Source organism: Triticum dicoccoides, chromosome 3A (genome assembly GCF_002162155.2).
Source record: "Triticum dicoccoides isolate Atlit2015 ecotype Zavitan chromosome 3A, WEW_v2.0, whole genome shotgun sequence".
NCBI lineage: Eukaryota > Viridiplantae > Streptophyta > Magnoliopsida > Poales > Poaceae > Triticum > Triticum dicoccoides.
In genome coordinates this window covers 93,253,244-93,271,406 of record NC_041384.1, presented here as the reverse complement: position 1 = coordinate 93,271,406, position 18,163 = coordinate 93,253,244, and the positions used below count along the sequence as shown (strand labels likewise).

The 18,163-nt window shown below is 46.0% G+C and overlaps 1 protein-coding gene across 1 annotated transcript; it reads left to right on the top strand.

Moving 5' to 3' along the window:
• Positions 1–11,407: 11,407 nt before the first annotated feature.
• On the top strand, positions 11,408–12,972 carry LOC119271300 (aspartic proteinase CDR1-like). The gene has a single exon (XM_037553185.1). It carries the CDS (start codon positions 11,408–11,410, stop codon positions 12,818–12,820), a length of 1,413 nt encoding a protein of 470 aa, XP_037409082.1. The 3' UTR covers positions 12,821–12,972.
• The last annotated feature ends 5,191 nt before the right edge of the window (positions 12,973–18,163 follow it).

The window sequence follows — 18,163 nt, the reverse complement described above, 5'->3', positions numbered from 1 at the left end:
ACTGAATCGAGTTTTTCCCAGTGCAACCATATTTGCCTTTATGGGAAGGCCTTTTTAGGTCCATTGTCATGCCTCTGGTCGGTATCTCCAACGAGGGAAGGTTATGGGCGTGCGTTGCCCTGGCCCAGTAAGCAGACATAACCTTGTGTGCCCGTTTGTTGTTATGGTACATTGTTCCTATTTGGGACCGTTTATATTTTGCCACGACGGTGGCCGTTGATGCCTTTGGTAGGCACGGGGAGTAATTCAGAGTGGCCGGGAGAGTGTCATGACAATGAGAGGATTTCGTCGAAATGCCGTTGGTCCACCAGAATGGGAGTGCGAGGCCATGGATTGCATGATGTGGGTAAAGTGCGTTACCTCTGCAGAGTGTATTTAATCTATCGATAGTCGCGTCCTCGGTTACGGACACAACTCGGAAGTAGGTCACACCATGGATCAACATTTATAAATAATCATGCACACTAATGTTAAGCACCTGACACTATTGGAAAGATGATGGTTGAGAAATTATGTTGATGGTGGAAACCAAAGTGTTGGTTTCTTTTGTGATCCGAGAAAGATCGCCGTTTGGTTACGAGGTAACCTGTTTGGTAGGAAAGTCTGAGGGACTTGGTGCACAAGATTATGTTTACTGCATTTCTAGTATGCTTTTGCATTGATGATAATTTGAATAAATATCATGGTATTGTCTGTCATCATGTTTACCTATTGTGAGCTTGCAAGTACATTCAATATACTAACCTGGCGTGCCATGCCAGATTTCAGGAAAGTCTCGTTGGATCGGAGTGCTGCCCAAGTCTAGACCGTGTCCACATCGGTGTCCCTGTGCTATGGAGTCCCGCTTCGCCGTCGTTCCGTGCCGCGTAGTTGTCATGATCGAGGCCCTTTATGTTCTAAATAATGTACATATTGTTCAGCCGCACCGTGTGTGCCGCTTGGCCTCGCTACTTGATGTAATATCAAACTATGTTTCGCTAGTATCAATAAAGCGGTTGTTTTCTATACCAAGATGTTGTGTGTTGTCAGAAGATGTGATCTCTAAGCTGGCAATGCAAGGTAAATCGGTTGCTCTAAGCCGGGGTGCCACAAATTAGCTTTGCGATCTATTATTTCATGTATGATGATAGCTACGTGAGGACCTCCGGTTCCCTGGTTAATATCGTTCACCATTCCCTGACAGTCCGATGCCACCATGATATTCTAAATGTGGGGATCCCCCCAAGTGCCAACGACTCACTGCAGGCGAAAGTTTCCACTATCACCAGGTCGTTAACACCCTGAAACACCACATCAGAAGACCCCATATATACATACTCCATTGTGGTCGCTGCAAACTGGTGATACGAGTATGCAGATGGTACTATATTTGGCCCAAACCAAGGAGGAGGACAGAATTATCAACATCGCCAGCGGCGACGAAAGGAAGTAAAACCCTAACTAGACGGAAAAGTCTCTACTACTAATGTATAGCGAAGTCAGTCGAGAAGACCTGCTAAAAGGGAGTTCAGTAGTGCCTCCTTACATGGGCCGGCCCAGTACATAAACTATTTGAGGAGTGTGAACGTACTTTACAATTCACACTATATTTGGTCCAAATAGGATATATCAAACACAAATTCTGCTAAAAAATCTTCCCCTTGGGTGCCCCTATATCTCGCATGCAACGAGACTGAGGGAACCCCTCGTTGAAGGGTGCGCCAGTTAGGCCGGCCCAGGCGTGCAGGAAGCAACGACCCCGTTTTCTGTTTTGTCTTTTTTCACATTTTTTGCTTTCTTTTTTACTTTTCTTTATACTTCCAAATATTTTAAAGAAATATAATTCAAAAATAACTCTACATAGACAGTTGAAAAATGCTGACTAAGCATTTGAAAAAATGTTGACGAAGCACTTGAATTTTTTTGTGAACAAGTGTTTGAAAAATGTTAAGCTAGCATTTTGGAAAAATTTAAATGTGTGTAGAAAAAATGTTGACCATGTATTAAAAAAATTATGATTTGTTTTTTATCATGTATATAAAAAAGTTAATCAATCATTTCAAAAAATGAACAAGTATTTTAAACTGTTAATCAAACATTTGAAAAATGTTAAATGTGTATAGAAAAATGCTGACATTGTATTTAAAATTATGTCAGAAATTTTTGATCATGTATATAAAAATGTTGAACAAGTGTTTAAAAATGTTAATCAAGCATTTGACAAATGTTAAATGTGTTAGAAAAAATATTGACCATGTGTTAAAACAATGTTAAATTGCATTTAGAAAATGTTAATCAAGCAGTTGAGAAATGTTAAATATGCATAAAAAATATTAACCTTGTATTAGATCTTGTTAATCTAGTTTTTGAAAAATGTCAATCAAGCATTTGATTGTTTTAAGTGTTTATAGAAAAATGCTGACCATTTATTCGAAAACAGTTGATCCTGTATTAGAAAAATGTTAATCAAGCATTAGAAAATTGGTTACTATGTGTAGAAAAACCATGTACTAAACATGTTAAATTCGTATTGGAAAATGTTAAAGGTGTATTAGAAAAATGTTGCGGACATATAATAAATGTAGAATGAAAATTGAAAGAAATATAGAAAACCAAATAAATGAAAACCAAAAATAAAATAAAATAAACCAAAGAAAAGAGAAAATTAAAATAAAATGATGAAACAAATGAAAAAGAAAGAAAAATAGTGAGAATTGATATATAAACGAAGAATAACAAAGAAATGCTGAAAAACAAGGAAAAAAGGAAAATGAGTAAGGAAAAAACTGTTAAAAATGGAATAAACAAACGAAAAATGAAAATCGGGAGAAGAAAAGGGAGAACTTAACAAATAACAAAAGGAAACGAAAAAAAACTGAATAAACATGAAGCAAAAAGTGAAAAAACAGGAGAACCAGAAGAAGAGAAACCCGTAGAAACTTAGGCCATCATGCGTCAAGTAGAACGCACCTTATGTCTTCATCAGCATCCTGAAACTTCCCTAGTGGCTAGCACCAATGCAAATCGTCCAGGAGGGTGCTTCCTATTCGGTTTGTAGGGGCCTGCCGAGCAACCGCGCCCTTAGCCCCCTCGCTCTCTGGTTGTTGTATGGCCCGGCCCATTTTACGTTTTTTTCCTTTCGTTCCTTCTTTTCATTTTTCATTTTTCTTTTATTTATTGGTTTTTTATTTTCTTTTTTTGTCTTCCATTTTCTTTTATCTTCTTTCTTATTTAATATTTTCAATTTTTGCGATTTTTTCAATTCACGAACATATTTTGTTCAATGAATTCAAATTTTTTCATCAATTCAGAAAATATTAATCGAATTCATTTATTGTTCATCGGGATTTTATTTTGGCTCATCAAATATAAAAAAATGTTCATCAATTATATATTTTTCATATTTTAAAAAAATGTTCATCAAATTCGAAATTTGTTTACTGCTTTCTAAGAATGTTCAACAAATTCAATATTTGTTCATCAGTTGTCTAAAAAAAACGTTCATCTAACTCGAAGAAGTTCATCGTTTTCAAAATTTGCTCACCATTATTTTTAGAAATGTCCACCAAACTCAAGAAATGTTCATTCATTCTTCAAAAAGTTCATCCGTTTTTTCAAAAAATGTTCACGCAATATGGCATTTTTCACCAAGTTCAAAAATGTTCATCGAATTTAAAATTTGCTCATCTGAGAATAAATCTTGATCAAATATCCAAATTCACCAATATATTTTAAAATCTTGAATTTTTTGGAAATTACAAACATTGTTCAAATTCATGAACATCATTTGAACCCAGGGACATTTTTTGGCTCCACGAACTTTTTCAAACTTCTCATTTTTTGAATTTTGAAACTAGTTCGAAATTCCAAACTATTTAAATAAGAAAAAAAAACAAAAGAAAGAAATAAAAAACGAAACAAGAAAATAGGGGGCGCCCGGCTGCCGATCATGGGCCGGCCCAAGTGGGTGCGCGTGGGGGAGCGAGCGGTGTGGGGCGCGTCTCGCCCCAGCGCGCCGCGCTCTGAATTACCCCCGTGCTCCTTTTTCTACACTGTTTTCTCTTAAGCGTAGGCCGGCCCATTACTGTAGACTCTTGCAGCGAGAGTTGTTTCGGTCTCGTTTAATGCGAGATATAATACTTGCGCTTAAAAACCCATCACCTAGGTATTATTGGCCAACTACACATGACATGATGTTCATGATCCGCAAACCAATCTGTGGTTGGATAGTTAGGAGGACAGTGGTATCCCCAGCCCACCAGGGTTCAAGTCCTGGTGCTTGCATTTAACCTGGATTTATTTCAGAATTTCCGGCGATGCACGTTTAGTGGGAGGAAACCTTCCCATCGACTACGAGGTACCTAAGAAGTAAGGTGACTTCGTAAAATCTCAAGATGCTATGCCGACTCAGTCTTTTGGAGGTGCTTATAAGGGTAAGGTGTGCTTGTGTGTGCCTTTATAAGGGTGAGTGTATGCGCGTATATATGAGCGTTTGCGTCTGTACTGTGTTCAAAAAATTATGTTTACGATCCATGCATCATCCATGTAACGACTTGCAAATTTTCTGTGCGTGAAGATCCTTTGCAAGTGCCAAAGCTTCACAACACGCCTATGCCTCTAACTTTGCAGGATGAGTTAGATTACCAAACACACGAGCTGATGGGCCCCGAAACTTCCCTTCAACATTTCTGCAACACAACCACTGACGCTCCTTTCGCTTGCATCTTCGCCACACCTCCGTCCACATTGAATTTCACGTAACCAACGAAGGCGAACTTCGCCATTCTAGCTTGGTGATCAGTTAGGACAAGAAGGGAAGAGTGAATTCGAGGAGGCAATCTTCGTCCATGAAAACCGAGCTTCAAATTCAGATGCACATAATTCAGTTCGGAGCGTTTTATCACGCGAGACTTATCGTTTTGTTTGGCTCATCGAGCCCTGGGATGTATCTATTGTACAACACCTTTGAACAAAGCCTGGCCGGTTGATGGCTTTCGGTTGATGGCTTTGTTAATCCAAAGTCTTTCCCCTAGGGTTTCCTGGGTCCAACCCTTCCTTCGGCGGCGGCGCCGAAGTACACCAAGATCGACGTGGAAATCATCACCCGGCGACGGGGGCTCGAGCGAAGGACATCAAGGAAGTATCGGGACTCGCCTCCGACGACTACATGAAGAACTTGTGCGGCCAGGAGGTGCAGGGAGGGATGGAGAAAACGGAAGTAGGGGCGGCTAGGGTTGATGATGTAGAGGCGGCTAGGGTAGAAGATCCAACGGCGGGTACCGGGCTTGGTCCGGGCGATGGGGTGGTGAAGGGAGATGTTGTTCATGGGAGTACGATCGGTCGGAAGGAGGCGGACGGAGAGAAGGGCGAGGAGGTGGAAGATTGGGACTAGTATGAGCAGGGGCACGATCTAGAGGGCGCGTTTGAGAATCTCAAGTTGCAAGGGGAGGAGGAAGAAGATTTGGACCTTTCTGGGGAGTTTGAGGACTTGATCAAGGACGTACGCTGGATGGCGCTTTTTAGGGTTCATACCCTTCGGCCGTTTAGCCATGCTTCTCTGTTGAACTCCATGAGGAACGCGTGGGCTTGTGCGCAGGGGGTGACCTTCAACATTAAGGGTCCCAACTTGTTCTTGGCTCAATGCCATTGCTTGGGGGACTGGAAGCGTGTGATGGAAGGGGGACCATGGCAGTTCAGGAGAGATCCGGTGGTGTTAGTTGAGTACGATGGTTTTTCGGATGTAGAAGAATATGAGCTAAACATGTATCCCCTATGGGCAAGAATAAAAGGATTGCCGGACGGGTTGACGAGGAAGAAGGAGCTGGCTGAGAAGGTAGCAAAGAAGGTGGGAGAACCTCCCTTTACAGTCACGATGAATGAAGGAAGGATCAACCCATCAAATTTCTTGAGAGTTTGGGTGTTTGTTAATGTTACGATACCATTAGTAAGGTTTGTGCATATCACCTTGAAGGAGAGGAAGAGGTATTCGGTGTTCTATGAAAAACTCCCAGATTTCTGCTATTTTTGTGGACGTATGGGACATGTTGTGGAGGAATGTGGCGATGGTGTACATGATATTGCACTGTGCGAATGGGGTGAGTGGCTGCATTGGGTCAGTGAACCCATGGGTTCTGGAGGTCGAGGAGGTAGAGGTGGTGGGAGTGATGGAGGTAGAGGGGGTGCTGGCCCGATAGGGGGGGGGACGGGGAGGAAGAAGAGGAGGTAGAGGAGGTGGATCCAGGGGAGGTAGAGCAGAAGGTGCGGAGGAGAGAGGCGATGTAGAGATGCAAAGGGAGGGAGGTTTGGAGCTGCAAGTGGGGATGGATATCTGGCAGTTCAAGATGATGAAATCGGCTGAGGAGCGCACAGCGAGGAAGAGGCTCGTGGATGATGATGGGGTGGCAAATGTGCGTGGTCCGGGCGGGCAAAACTTGGGAGGAAAGGTGGCTGATGCGGTTCTGCGTCTGGAGTACGGGGATTCAACCAGTTTGGGAAGCCGGTCGGATCCTAAAGTAACACCAGGGAAGAACCCCGTAGTGAAGCGAAGGAAGCAAGGAGAGGTCGGGGTGGAGGAGAGTGAGGGAATTGATATGGACACATCTACGCAGGCGGCCTCCGGAGAGGAGGACCGCTGGGCCCAATGATTTGCCTCATTTGGAACTGCCGGGGAGGGGGAACACCCGGACAGTTCGCGAGCTTGCGACGATTTGTCGGTCGCGTTCCCCCACTTTTGTATTTTTATGTGAGACTAGACAGAAGGAAGAGAAGATGAGGAGAGTTAGAAACAGATTGGGTCTCAAAGGGTTTTGTGGTGTTGATAGTGATGGTATGAGTGGTGTCTTGGCATTATATTGGCATGAGAATTATGTCGTGGAGATCTTGAATAAAGATGAGAGACACATTGATGCACTTATCCGGGTGCAGGAAGAAGCAGTACAATGGCGAGCTACATTTGTCTATGGAGAACCTCGAGTTGAGAACAGACATATCATGTGGGCAAAACTACAGAATTTGAAAACTGTAAGCAACCTCCCATGGTTAGTTTTGGGTGATTTCAATGAGGCAATGTGGAACTTTGAGCATATCTCAGCGACACCGAGGGCAGAGTCGCAAATGGTGGCCTTTCGGGATACCTTGGAAATTTGTGAGCTGGTGGATTTGGGCTTCACGGGAGTACCCTTCTCTTATGACAACAAGAGGAGTGGTTCTGCTAACGTTAAGGTACGCCTGGATAGAGCCGTGGCGACGAATGCATGGCGTAACTTGTTTGCGTTTGCTGAAGTCGAACACATACCATTGCCTTGCTCCGATCATGTGATGCTTCTGTTGAAGGGCGAGGCTGACCCAGGACTTGTAGGGAGGAAGTGCAGGCGATATGAGATTTTCTGGGAAAGAGATTCGGCACTCCCAGAGGTGATAAAAGAAGCCTGGGATGCCGTTGGGGAGGTCCAAAATTTGACACAGTTAAAGGACGCTCTCACAAAAACCATGAGCTCGCTGGGATCATGGGGTAGGAAATTCGGCAATGTGACGAGGGAGTTGGCAAAATCCCGGACTCAGCTAGAAGAGCTCATATACATGAATGCTGACCGGGAAGAGATTAGGACACTGACTGACAAAATGAATGAACTGTTGTACCAGGAGGAAATGTTATGGTTGCAAAGATCACGAATTTCATGGCTTAAGGAGGGTGATTGAAACACCAAATTTTTCCAGAGCAAAGCTGTTTGGAGAGCCAGGAAAAATAAGATAAGGGAGTTGACTGACAGCATATGTGTTGTGCACTCGGACCTTGGGGCCATGGGATCCTTGGTGAATGATTATTTTAAGAACATCTTTTCGGCTGATTCTTCGCTCGATGCAGCTCCTGTTGTTGATTTGTTACACAGAACGGTGTCGGAAGAGGACAATGATAGGCTGTGTGCGCCGTTCTCTAATAAAGAGATTGCTGACGCTATGTTTCAGATAGGACCCCTAAAGGCGCCAGGGCCAGATGGGTTTCCCGCACGATTTTTCGAAAGGAATTGGGGGACAGTGAAGGACGGCGTGCTTGCTGCGGTCAGAGACTTTTTCCAGACGGGGGCGATGCCGGAAGGTGTGAATTCTACGACTATTGTTTTGATCCCCAAAATTGCTAACCCCACTAAGTTGGCTGAATACAGATCAATTAGTCTGTGTAATGTGATATACAAGGTAATATCTAAGTGCCTTGTGAACCACTTGAGGCCGCTTCTGGATGATTTAATATCAAGTGAACAGAGTGCATTTATCCCTGGGAGGATGATCACTGATAATGCCCTAGTGGCTTTCGAGTGTATTCATTACATTAAGCAAGAGAAAGACCCAACAAAGAGTTTCTGTGCTTACAAGCTTGATCTGTCCAAAGCTTATGATAGAGTGAATTGGGGTTTCTTGAGGCAAGTGATGCAAAAGATGGGTTTCTCTCAGCGATGGCTTGACTGGATAATGGCACGTGTCACATCGGTGAGGTATTCTGTTAAACTAAATGGAACTCTCTTGGATTCGTTTGCACCGTCGCGAGGGCTTCGGCAAGGTGACCCACTGTCTCCATTCTTATTCTTGTTTGTGGCGGATGGTTTATCTGCAATATTGCATAGTAAAGTGCAAAGTGGCGATATCACTCCAGTAAGAGTCTGTCGGCGGGCACCAGGCATCTCACACTTATTGTTTGCAGACGACACTTTACTGTTTTTTGAAGCTTCTAGAGGACAGGCTGAACGGGTGAAGGCTGCTCTGGACCTATATGCTGTGGCAACAGGACAGAGCCTCAACTATAGTAAGTGTTCAATGTTCTTTGGCAGTGCTTGCCCGCAAATTATACAAGATGAAGTCAGAGATGTCTTGGGGGTAACTAGTACTGTATTCGAGGAGAAATACTTGGGGCTTCCAACTCCAGATGGGCGTATGTCTAAAGGCAAGTTTCAGAATCTTCAGACAAACCTTACGAAGCGGCTTATCCAGTGGGGCGATGGTCATCTAGCGCAGCCTGGCAGAGAGACTTTGATCAAGTCAGTGGCCCAAGCATTACCTACTTATATAATGGGCGTGTTCAAACTGCCCTTCTCGGTTTGCGATGACCTCACTAGGATGGTGCGGAATTTTTATTGGGGCTCCACGGATGGGAAGAGGAAAGTACATTGGAGAGGTTGGGATTACCTTATGCAGCCTAAGGATAGAGGAGGTGCTGGTTTTCGAGACTTTCGGCTATTCAATCAAGCTCTCCTAGCTCGCCAAGCTTGGAGGTTAATTACGAGGCCTGAAAGTCTATGTGCGCAAGTGTTAAAGGCAAGATACTATCCGGAAGGTAAACTTGAGGACACAGTTTTTGCGGGCAGTGCATCATCGTCATGGCAAGCTATTAGTTACGGGATGGAGTTGTTGAAGAAGGGTCTAATATGGATAGTGGGCAATGGCAGGAGCATCTGAGTTTGGCGCGATAACTGGATTCCCCGACCGTTCTCGTACAAGCCGATCACAAGGCAAGGACGCTGTCGGATTCGCTTTGTTTCAGACTTATTGAATGATAATGGTTCGTGGAGGAGTGATCTTCTGTCACAATATTTTATGGCGGCAGATGTTGAGGAAATAATGAAAATTAGAGCATCCCCTGGGCTGGGAGAGGACATTATTGCATGGGGGCCAGAAAAGTCCGGGAATTTCACAGTTAAGAGTGCTTATCATCTAGCCTTTGATGAGCTGACCAGAGGGAATGTGGCCTCGTCGAGCACTTCGGCAAATGGCGGCAGGAGTTGTTGGAAGTTTATTTGGAACTGTGGCGCCACGCCTACAGTGGCAAATCATGCGTGGAGAATTGCTACTGATGGATTACCAACGTGGAAAAACAAAAACAAGATTGGCCTGGAAACTACAAGTATCTGTCCGGTCTATGGGCTGGAGCCGGAGGACAATTATCATCCGTTTGTTAGATGCCAGTATGGGCGGGATCTATACAGAGCCATGGCCAAAATCTGGAGTCTCCCTAAGATTGACTCACTAGCTAACAATGGAAAGGAATGGTTATTACATGCGTTGGCGCCCCTGTCTGAGTTGGAGCGGTGCATGATGCTGTTCATTTTTTGGAGAAGCTGGTACGTGAGGAACGAGATCACACACGCTAAACCAGCCCCTCCGATGGAAGTCTCTATTCGCTTCTTACGGTCCTACCTAGGTTCTCTGCTTGCTGTCCGTACCAACACGCACATGGACCCGGTGAAAGGAAAGAGTTCTGTTACTTTGGATCGTGCGCCTTCAGTTCCAAAGGCCGACGCGTTATGTCGAAGGTGGGAGAAACCAGCGCAGGGCTGGGTAAAACTCAATACGGCTGGATCCTTTGTGTCGACTTATGCTGCCGGAGCTGGAATGATATTGAGGAATTCTTCAGGTGAGATTATTTTTTCTGCATGCAGAGCCTTATTCTCTTGTCGAGATGCTCTTGAAGCAGAACTTTGTGCCTGCATGGAGGGACTATCATCGTCTATTCAGCGTTCCGATCTACCTATTGCTATTGAGGTGGATTCTGCTATGGTGGTGGCCATGATCACTGGTGGGGATATGAACCGTTCAGTGTATGCTTCTTTAGTTAATGAGATTAGATACCTTCTTACTCTTCGGCAATCTTATATTACTCATGTTTCGCGGTCGCAAAATAAGGCCAGCGACAGTCTAGCTACTTTTGGTAGAGCTCAGGGTAGGACTTTGACTTGGATTGGATTAGGTCCTCCAGAGGTGCTGGAGTTAGTAGCAACAGACTGTACTGAACCTGTGATTGAGTAATACATTGCAGTTTTCGCAAAAGAAAAAAAAACACCTTTGAACATTGATCAATGAATGCCACTCTTATGCCGCTAAAAAAAGTGTAACGGATTGCATATTTGCTGCAGAAAAATGCGGAATGGAATCGCTGAAATAGCCCGACATGAAGGCCGAGACGTAGAACAAAAGGAAGCTTAAACGGGAGAACGGTTACTACAAATTTTCCAGGTGGCCGGTGGCACCAAGCAATCAAACACTTCCTCTTCTTGCCACTCCAGTGGTCGATATTCCGGAGAGAATCCTTCTTCTACAAGATTAGCTACAAGATTAGAAGTTGCTAATTACTCGTCGTGATCTTTTGGCGCGAATTAATGGGTGCCTTCAAAAAATGCAGTGGAAACCGCACTATCTACCCTTGATTACATTCCATGCGTAGTGCAGCACGTAATTACAATAACGCAGCGAGCTGCCAAATCGCACTCAACAGTTTCATGACTTCATATCATATCACGGCTTACCACATTCGTCTCCCCATTAACCATCTACCGTTATAATCTCACGCAAATTCGCCTATAAATACTGCCCTCTGCGTAGCAGCAGCAGCAAAGCAACCCCAGTAGAGCTAATCCTTGGGAGCCAAGCTGGGAGGGACACGATGCATGGGACGATGAGATCCCGCGCTCTCCTGCTCGTCGCCGTCGTCCTGACGGCGCAGCTGTGCGCGTGCACGGCGTACGCCGGCAGCGGTGGCGATGGGTTTAGCGTGGAGTTCATCCACCGTGACTCGGTCAGGTCGCCGTTCCACGACCCGACGCTCACCGCGCCCGCCCGCGTGCTGGAGGCCGCGCGGCGGTCCGCGGCCCGCGCCGCGGCGCTCTCGCGCTCCTACGTCCGCGCCGACGCGCCCTCAGCTGACGGCTTCGTGTCCGAGGTCACGTCCAGGTCGTCCGAGTACCTGATGGCCGTGAACATAGGCACGCCGCCCACTCCTATGGTCGCCATCGCCGACACCGGCAGCGACCTCATCTGGCTCAATTGCAGCTCCGGAGGTGACGGTCCTGGTCTGGCGGCCGCCCGTGACGCGGACGCGCAGTCGCCGGGCGTCCAGTTCGACCCCTCCAATTCGACGACGTTCAGCCTCGTGGACTGCGACTCCGGCGCGTGCGGCGAGCTGCCCGACGCAGCCTGTGGCACCGACTCCAAGTGCAGGTACTCATACTCCTACGGCGACGGCTCCCACACGAGCGGCGTCCTCTCCACAGAGACCTTCACCTTCGCCGACGCCCCGGGAGCCCGCGGCGATGGGACGACGCGCGTGGCCCACGTCAACTTCGGCTGCTCCACGACCTTCGTCGGCACGTTCATCGGGGACGGCCTCGTCGGCCTCGGCGGCGGCGACCTCTCCCTCGTCAGTCAGCTCGGCGCAGACACCTCGCTGGGCCGGAGGTTCTCCTACTGCCTCGTGCCCTACTCCGTCATGGCCTCCTCCGCGCTCAACTTCGGCTCCCGGGCCGCCGTGACGGATCCGGGCGCGGCGACGACGCCGCTGATCCCATCTCAAGTGAAGGCATACTACACCGTCGAGCTCCGGTCCGTCAAGGTCGGGAGCAAGACCTTCGCGGCGCCGGACCAGTCCCCCGTCATCGTCGACTCCGGCACGACGCTCACATACCTCCCGGAAGCGCTTTTAGACCCACTTGTGAAGGAGCTGACACAGCGGATCAAGCTCCCGCCTGCCCAGTCGCCAGAAAAGTTCCTGCCACTGTGCTTCGACGTGAGCGGGGTGCCGGATGGGCAGGTTGCGGCCATGATCCCTGAGGTGACGCTGGGGCTGGGCGGCGGCGCCGCGGTCACGCTGAAGGCGGAGAACACGTTCGTGGAGGTGCAGGAGGGGACCCTGTGCTTGGCGGTGGCGGCGAAGTCGGAGCAGCTTCCGGCGTCGATCATTGGGAACATCGCCCAGCAGAACATGCACGTTGGGTACGACCTCGACAAGGGCACCGTGACCTTCGCTCCAGCAGACTGCGCGAGTTCCTACCCCGCACCCTCACCCTCCGGCTCTCTGTAGCTTATGAAAGCGGAAAATTATGGTTCCGCTGGGTGCCGGCAGATCCCGGACCCTTAATCGAGTGCTCAAGATTGGTGCCCAGAATAATGTAACTCGCGAACTGTTACTCAAATGAAATACACTGCGACGCACTCTTAACGTGATAGATGATACAATAGGTCACATGTTTTTCAGTCCAATATAATGCTAGACCTACAAAATTCTACAAACATTTTCCTCTTTTCTTTGCGAGTGGACAAACATTTTCCTTAACTTCCCAAACTAATCATCTCCCTCCCCCTGAATTCAATTGTGGTGAGCCCCTTCATCCACCTATTACCAATCATTAACCTTTGTCCTTAGCATTATTCTTTTCAATCATGGTACAATACGGTTACATACATGCGCTGCGCTTCTCTCTTCCAAACAAACACACTCATTTATTTTACCTTTACAAACTTAAATTGGTCACATCTTGTAAACCAGACAATTTATTAAAAAACAGAAAAAACCGCCCAAAAGTACCCCTAAAGCGGAAAGATCCCAGCTCTATGGGTCGGCATGTTTAAGAATCCCCCTCCCCTCCCACCCACACTGTGTGTCGTCTACAAGAATCGAATTAAACAGCGCAGAAGGCGACAAATAGAGTTTGGGCTCTGCATGTTCGTTGATTTTTTTCCGCTTCAACTACCTTAGGAAAATTGCCTAAAAACTAGCATAGGAAAAACGACCGCCTTTTTTTTGCTAATTCATAAAATGGCATAATAAGAAATACATTGGTTTTGAAAGAAATTTGTGAATTTAAGTGCATGAATTTGGAAAAAACATGAATTTAAAAATATTCACAAATTAGAAAATTTTGATTTCATTAACGAGAGCAAAAGTTTATAAATATTCATGAATGGAAAATGAAACACAGAAAAATAAAATAAAATCAAAATCAAAGTCAAAATAAGAACTAAAAGAAAAGGAATAAACCTCATGCGAAACATTCTAAAATATTTACAAACCCGTCTTAAAGGGAGCTCAATAGTGCCTCCCTACATGGGTTGGCCGAGTACATAAACTACTAGTTATAAAAACCATCACCTAAGTATTGCCTACTTAAACATGATGTTCATGATCCATCATCTATGTAATGGTAGCAATTTATCTGTGGCTGAAAATCCTTTGCAAGTACCAAAGCTTCACAACACGGCTATGCCTATAACGTTGCAGGATGAGTCAGATTACCAAACACACGAGCTGATGGGCCATGAAACGTCCCTTCAATATTTCTGCAAACAACCACTGACGCTCTCTCCGCTTGAACCTTCGCCGCACCGTATTCACTTTTTTTTAAACAGAGGCAAAAGGCTTGCCTCATTCATTAATTAAGAAGAGTTTTAGAGTGCAACATATCAACTCCAGAACATAGCCCGTTTGAAAAGAAAACAACAACTACTACTCTCGCGGCATTGATGATACTCAGGTGCCTAGCCGCTGCGGTGATCCAATCTTTGGCTGCGTCTTTGATATGCTCGAGAATGTAGTAGGGAAACCTTGATTTCTTCGTGAAGGCTCTAGCGTTCTTAAAAGCTTCCTTCCTGGCAAGGAAGAAACATCAGCATGGTCGGTCGGGCGACTTTGGTTAAATTGGTCCTTACTTGACAAGTCATTTACCACATCACCCCCTCGCCGGCCCCCTGGTGTGCTACACAACAACAATAAGATTGGGCGTGCTTTCCTTTAGTTAGCTAAGGATAAACTTCATGTATGAGGCTCATTTTCCTATGTTTTTTTATTGCCCTTGGGGCAGCCATTTTTGGCATTTTATTTGTTGAACTCGGATGTTGAACCTTGCATTTTTAATAAATGGATGTGTGCATCACTCGATGCGGAGCTGAGGGTGTTCCCCTCTTTCCGAAAAAAAGATAAAACTTCAGGCGCAAAATGCAAGGTCAACTAGGAGTCTCTCTGCCTCCGCACCCACATCGGTGGGCTTGGGATCCTCCACTTAGGAAAATTTGTAAGAGTTCTCACACTAATATGGCTTCGGGTTGCGTGGAATCCTTGGGTTTGTTTAGAGCAGTTTCAACTTTAATTGGATGTTGATGATGTCATCTTTTGGAAATTTGAGACAAACGAAACGTATTCGGTGACCTCTACTTATAGGATCCAATTCTTGGGCTTATAGGATCCAATTCTTGGGGTCCACGTCGACTACCATGAACAAGACCATATAGAAGGTTTGGACACCTCCCAAGGTCAAGTTCCGCCGTCCATAATGAATTTCATGTAACCATCAGGAGGCAGGATCCAGCACAGGACTGCTCTCACTAGTGTAGACCTCACGCCATGCATTGGAAGAGTAATCTCTAGCTCGGTTGTGGTGCTCTCAGCGAAGGCGACCTTGGCCATTATAGCTCTCTGATCAGGGAGATTCAAGAAATGGAGAATGGATTCAGGGAGGTGATCTTTGTCCACGAAAACTAAGCTTCAAATGCAGATGCCCATAATTTAGCATGGAGCATTTTATCACTCGATACTGGTCATTTTATTTGGATCATAGAGCCTTGGGATGTATCAATTTTACCTTTGAAAATTGATCAAGAATGACCACTCTTACAACTAAGAAAAGTGTAAGGGACTGGCTAAGTGCTAGTCGACTGAAATCCCAATTTGGGTCAGTCGATGGTTCTTCGCCCTTGATATCTAATCTAACGGTCAGCAATCATCTTTCACCTACAACAATTTTCTGAAAATAGATCACAGTGCATCTCCTTCCTCCCGACGATTTCTTCCTCCCTCCACCACAGACCACCGGTCGGACCGCCAACAACCACCGCCCGCAGCCGCCAGCGCTCCAGTGCCAGCCTTGCGGCCCCTCCATCCCCTCAACCGCCACCCACCACCGTGCTTCCGCCGCCCCTAGCCATCCCTCTAGCCCTGTTGTCATGGTTTTGTCACGACAGATGTCCTCGAAAAATGACTTAGTCGTGAGGCCATCGCTGCTAGGTGTTTGCTTGAACGGGGTTGGTCGGAATCGAGAGACAAGAGTTTTACCCAGGTTCGGCCCCTCGCGATGGAGGTTAAAGCCTACATCCTGCTTGATTGTTATTCATGATGATGATGATCTTGATTACAAGGGTTCGCTACCTCTCATCTCGAGAGCATCTACTTTGATCTTGTCTAAGACTTGTCTGTCTGTCTAAAACTTCCCCTCCTGGGGTCCCTTGCCCCTCCTTATATAAGTTAAAGGGTGTAATGCCCACGATGCGGCTATATCTCCCACATGTCGAAGCATGGCTTAGAGGCATAACCGCATTGTAAGCAATGTCGCAAGTGGGGTAATCTTCACACAACTCATGTAATGAAATAAGGAAAAGAGGTACATAGTTGTCTTACACTCACCACGTCACATAATAGCATAAATATCATTACATTCATCCAGATACAATCAAGGTCCGACTACAGAACCAAAATAAAGAACAACCCCAAATGCAACAAAGTCCCTGATCGCCCCAACTGGGCACCACTACTGATCGTCTGGAAAGGAAACATAGTATCGTCCTGAGTCCTCATCGAACTCCCACTTGAGCTCAGTCGAATCACCTAGAGCGGTATCCTCGGTCCCTGCATCTGGTTTTGAAGTAATCTGTGAGTCACGGGGACTCAGCAATCTCACACCCTCGCGATCAAGACTATTTAAGCTTATATGTAGGGAAAAGGTATGAGGTGGAGCTGCAGCAAGCACTAGCATATATGGTGGCTAACATACGCAAATGAGAGCGAGAAGAGAAGGCAAAGGCACGGTCGAGAAACTATGATCAAGAAGTGATCCTAGAACAACCTACGTTCAAGCATAACACGAGACCGTGTTCTCTTCCCGGACTCCGCCGAAAAGAGACCATCACGGCTACACACTTTGTTGATTCATTTTAATTAAGTTAAGTTTCATGTTATCTACAACCAGACATTAACAAATTCCCATCTGCCCATAACCACGGGCACGACTTTCGAAAGATCAAAACCCTGCAGGGGTGTCCCAACTTAGCCCATCACAAGCTCTCACGGTTAACGAAGGATATTCCTTCTTCCAGGAAGACCCGATCAGACTCGGAATCCTGGTTACAAGACATTTCGACAATGGTAAAACAAGACCAGCAAAGCCACCCAGATGTGCCGACAAATCCCGATAGGAGCTGCACATATCTCGTTCTCAGGGCACACCGTATGAGCGCTCCGTACAACTAAAACCAAACCTCGAGTTTCTCCGAGGGGGCGCTGCAAGGGGCTCTAGTTTGGACCAACACTCAGAGGAGCACTGGCCCGGGGGTTTAAATAAAGATGACCCTTGAGTCTGCAGAACCCAAGGGAAAGAAAAAGGCTAGGTGGCAAATGGTAAAACCAATGTTGGGCCTTGCTGGAGGAGTTTTATTCAAGGCGAACTGTCAAGGGGTTCCCATTATAACCCAACCGTGTAAGGAACACAAAATCAAGGAACATAACACCAGTATGACGGAAACTAGGGCGGCAAGAGTGGAACAAAACACCAGGCATAAGGCCGAGCCTTCCATCCTTTACCAGTATATAGATGTATTAATTAAAATAAGAGATATTGTGATATCCAACAAAATATCCATGTTCCAACAAGGAACAAACTCCAATCTTCACCTGCAACTAACAACGCTATAAGAGGGGCTGAGCAAAGCGGTAACATAGCCAAACAATGGTTTGCTAGGACAAGGTGGGTTAGAGGTTTGACATGGAAATATGGGAGGCATGATAAGCAAGTGGTAGGTATCGTAGCATAGGCATAGCAATAGAGCGAGCATCTAACAAGCAAAGATAGAAGTGATTTTGAGGGTATGGTCATCTTGCCTGCAAAGTTCTCCGAGAAGACGAAAAGCTTGATCCTCGTAAACGAACTCAACTGGTACCTCGAACATGAACTCGTCTCCCGGCTCTACCCAAAGCAAGAACACAAGCAAAGGGAGACACAATCAACCACGTGCAATGCACAAGCAACATGATGCAAAACATGGCATGATATGCGGGATGTGATATGCGATGCATATGCATGTTTCGGAAATGAAAGATTGAATCAGGCCTCAACTTGGAAAACCAAGAGTGCCACTGGAAAGATGAGATGATTTCGGTCGAAAATGATATAAAGATCACCGGAATCGGATGCACGGTTTGCAAATGACAAGCAAAACAAATATGGCACCGAGCTGCAATTAACAGCACGAGGCCATCTAAATGCCTCAAGAACAACAAGCTACTGCATTCTAACATAACAACAAAACACATGGCAGGGATCCCGTCAAGATGCTTGACAAAAGATGAACACTGAGCTACGGCTAATTCACTCAATAGCAG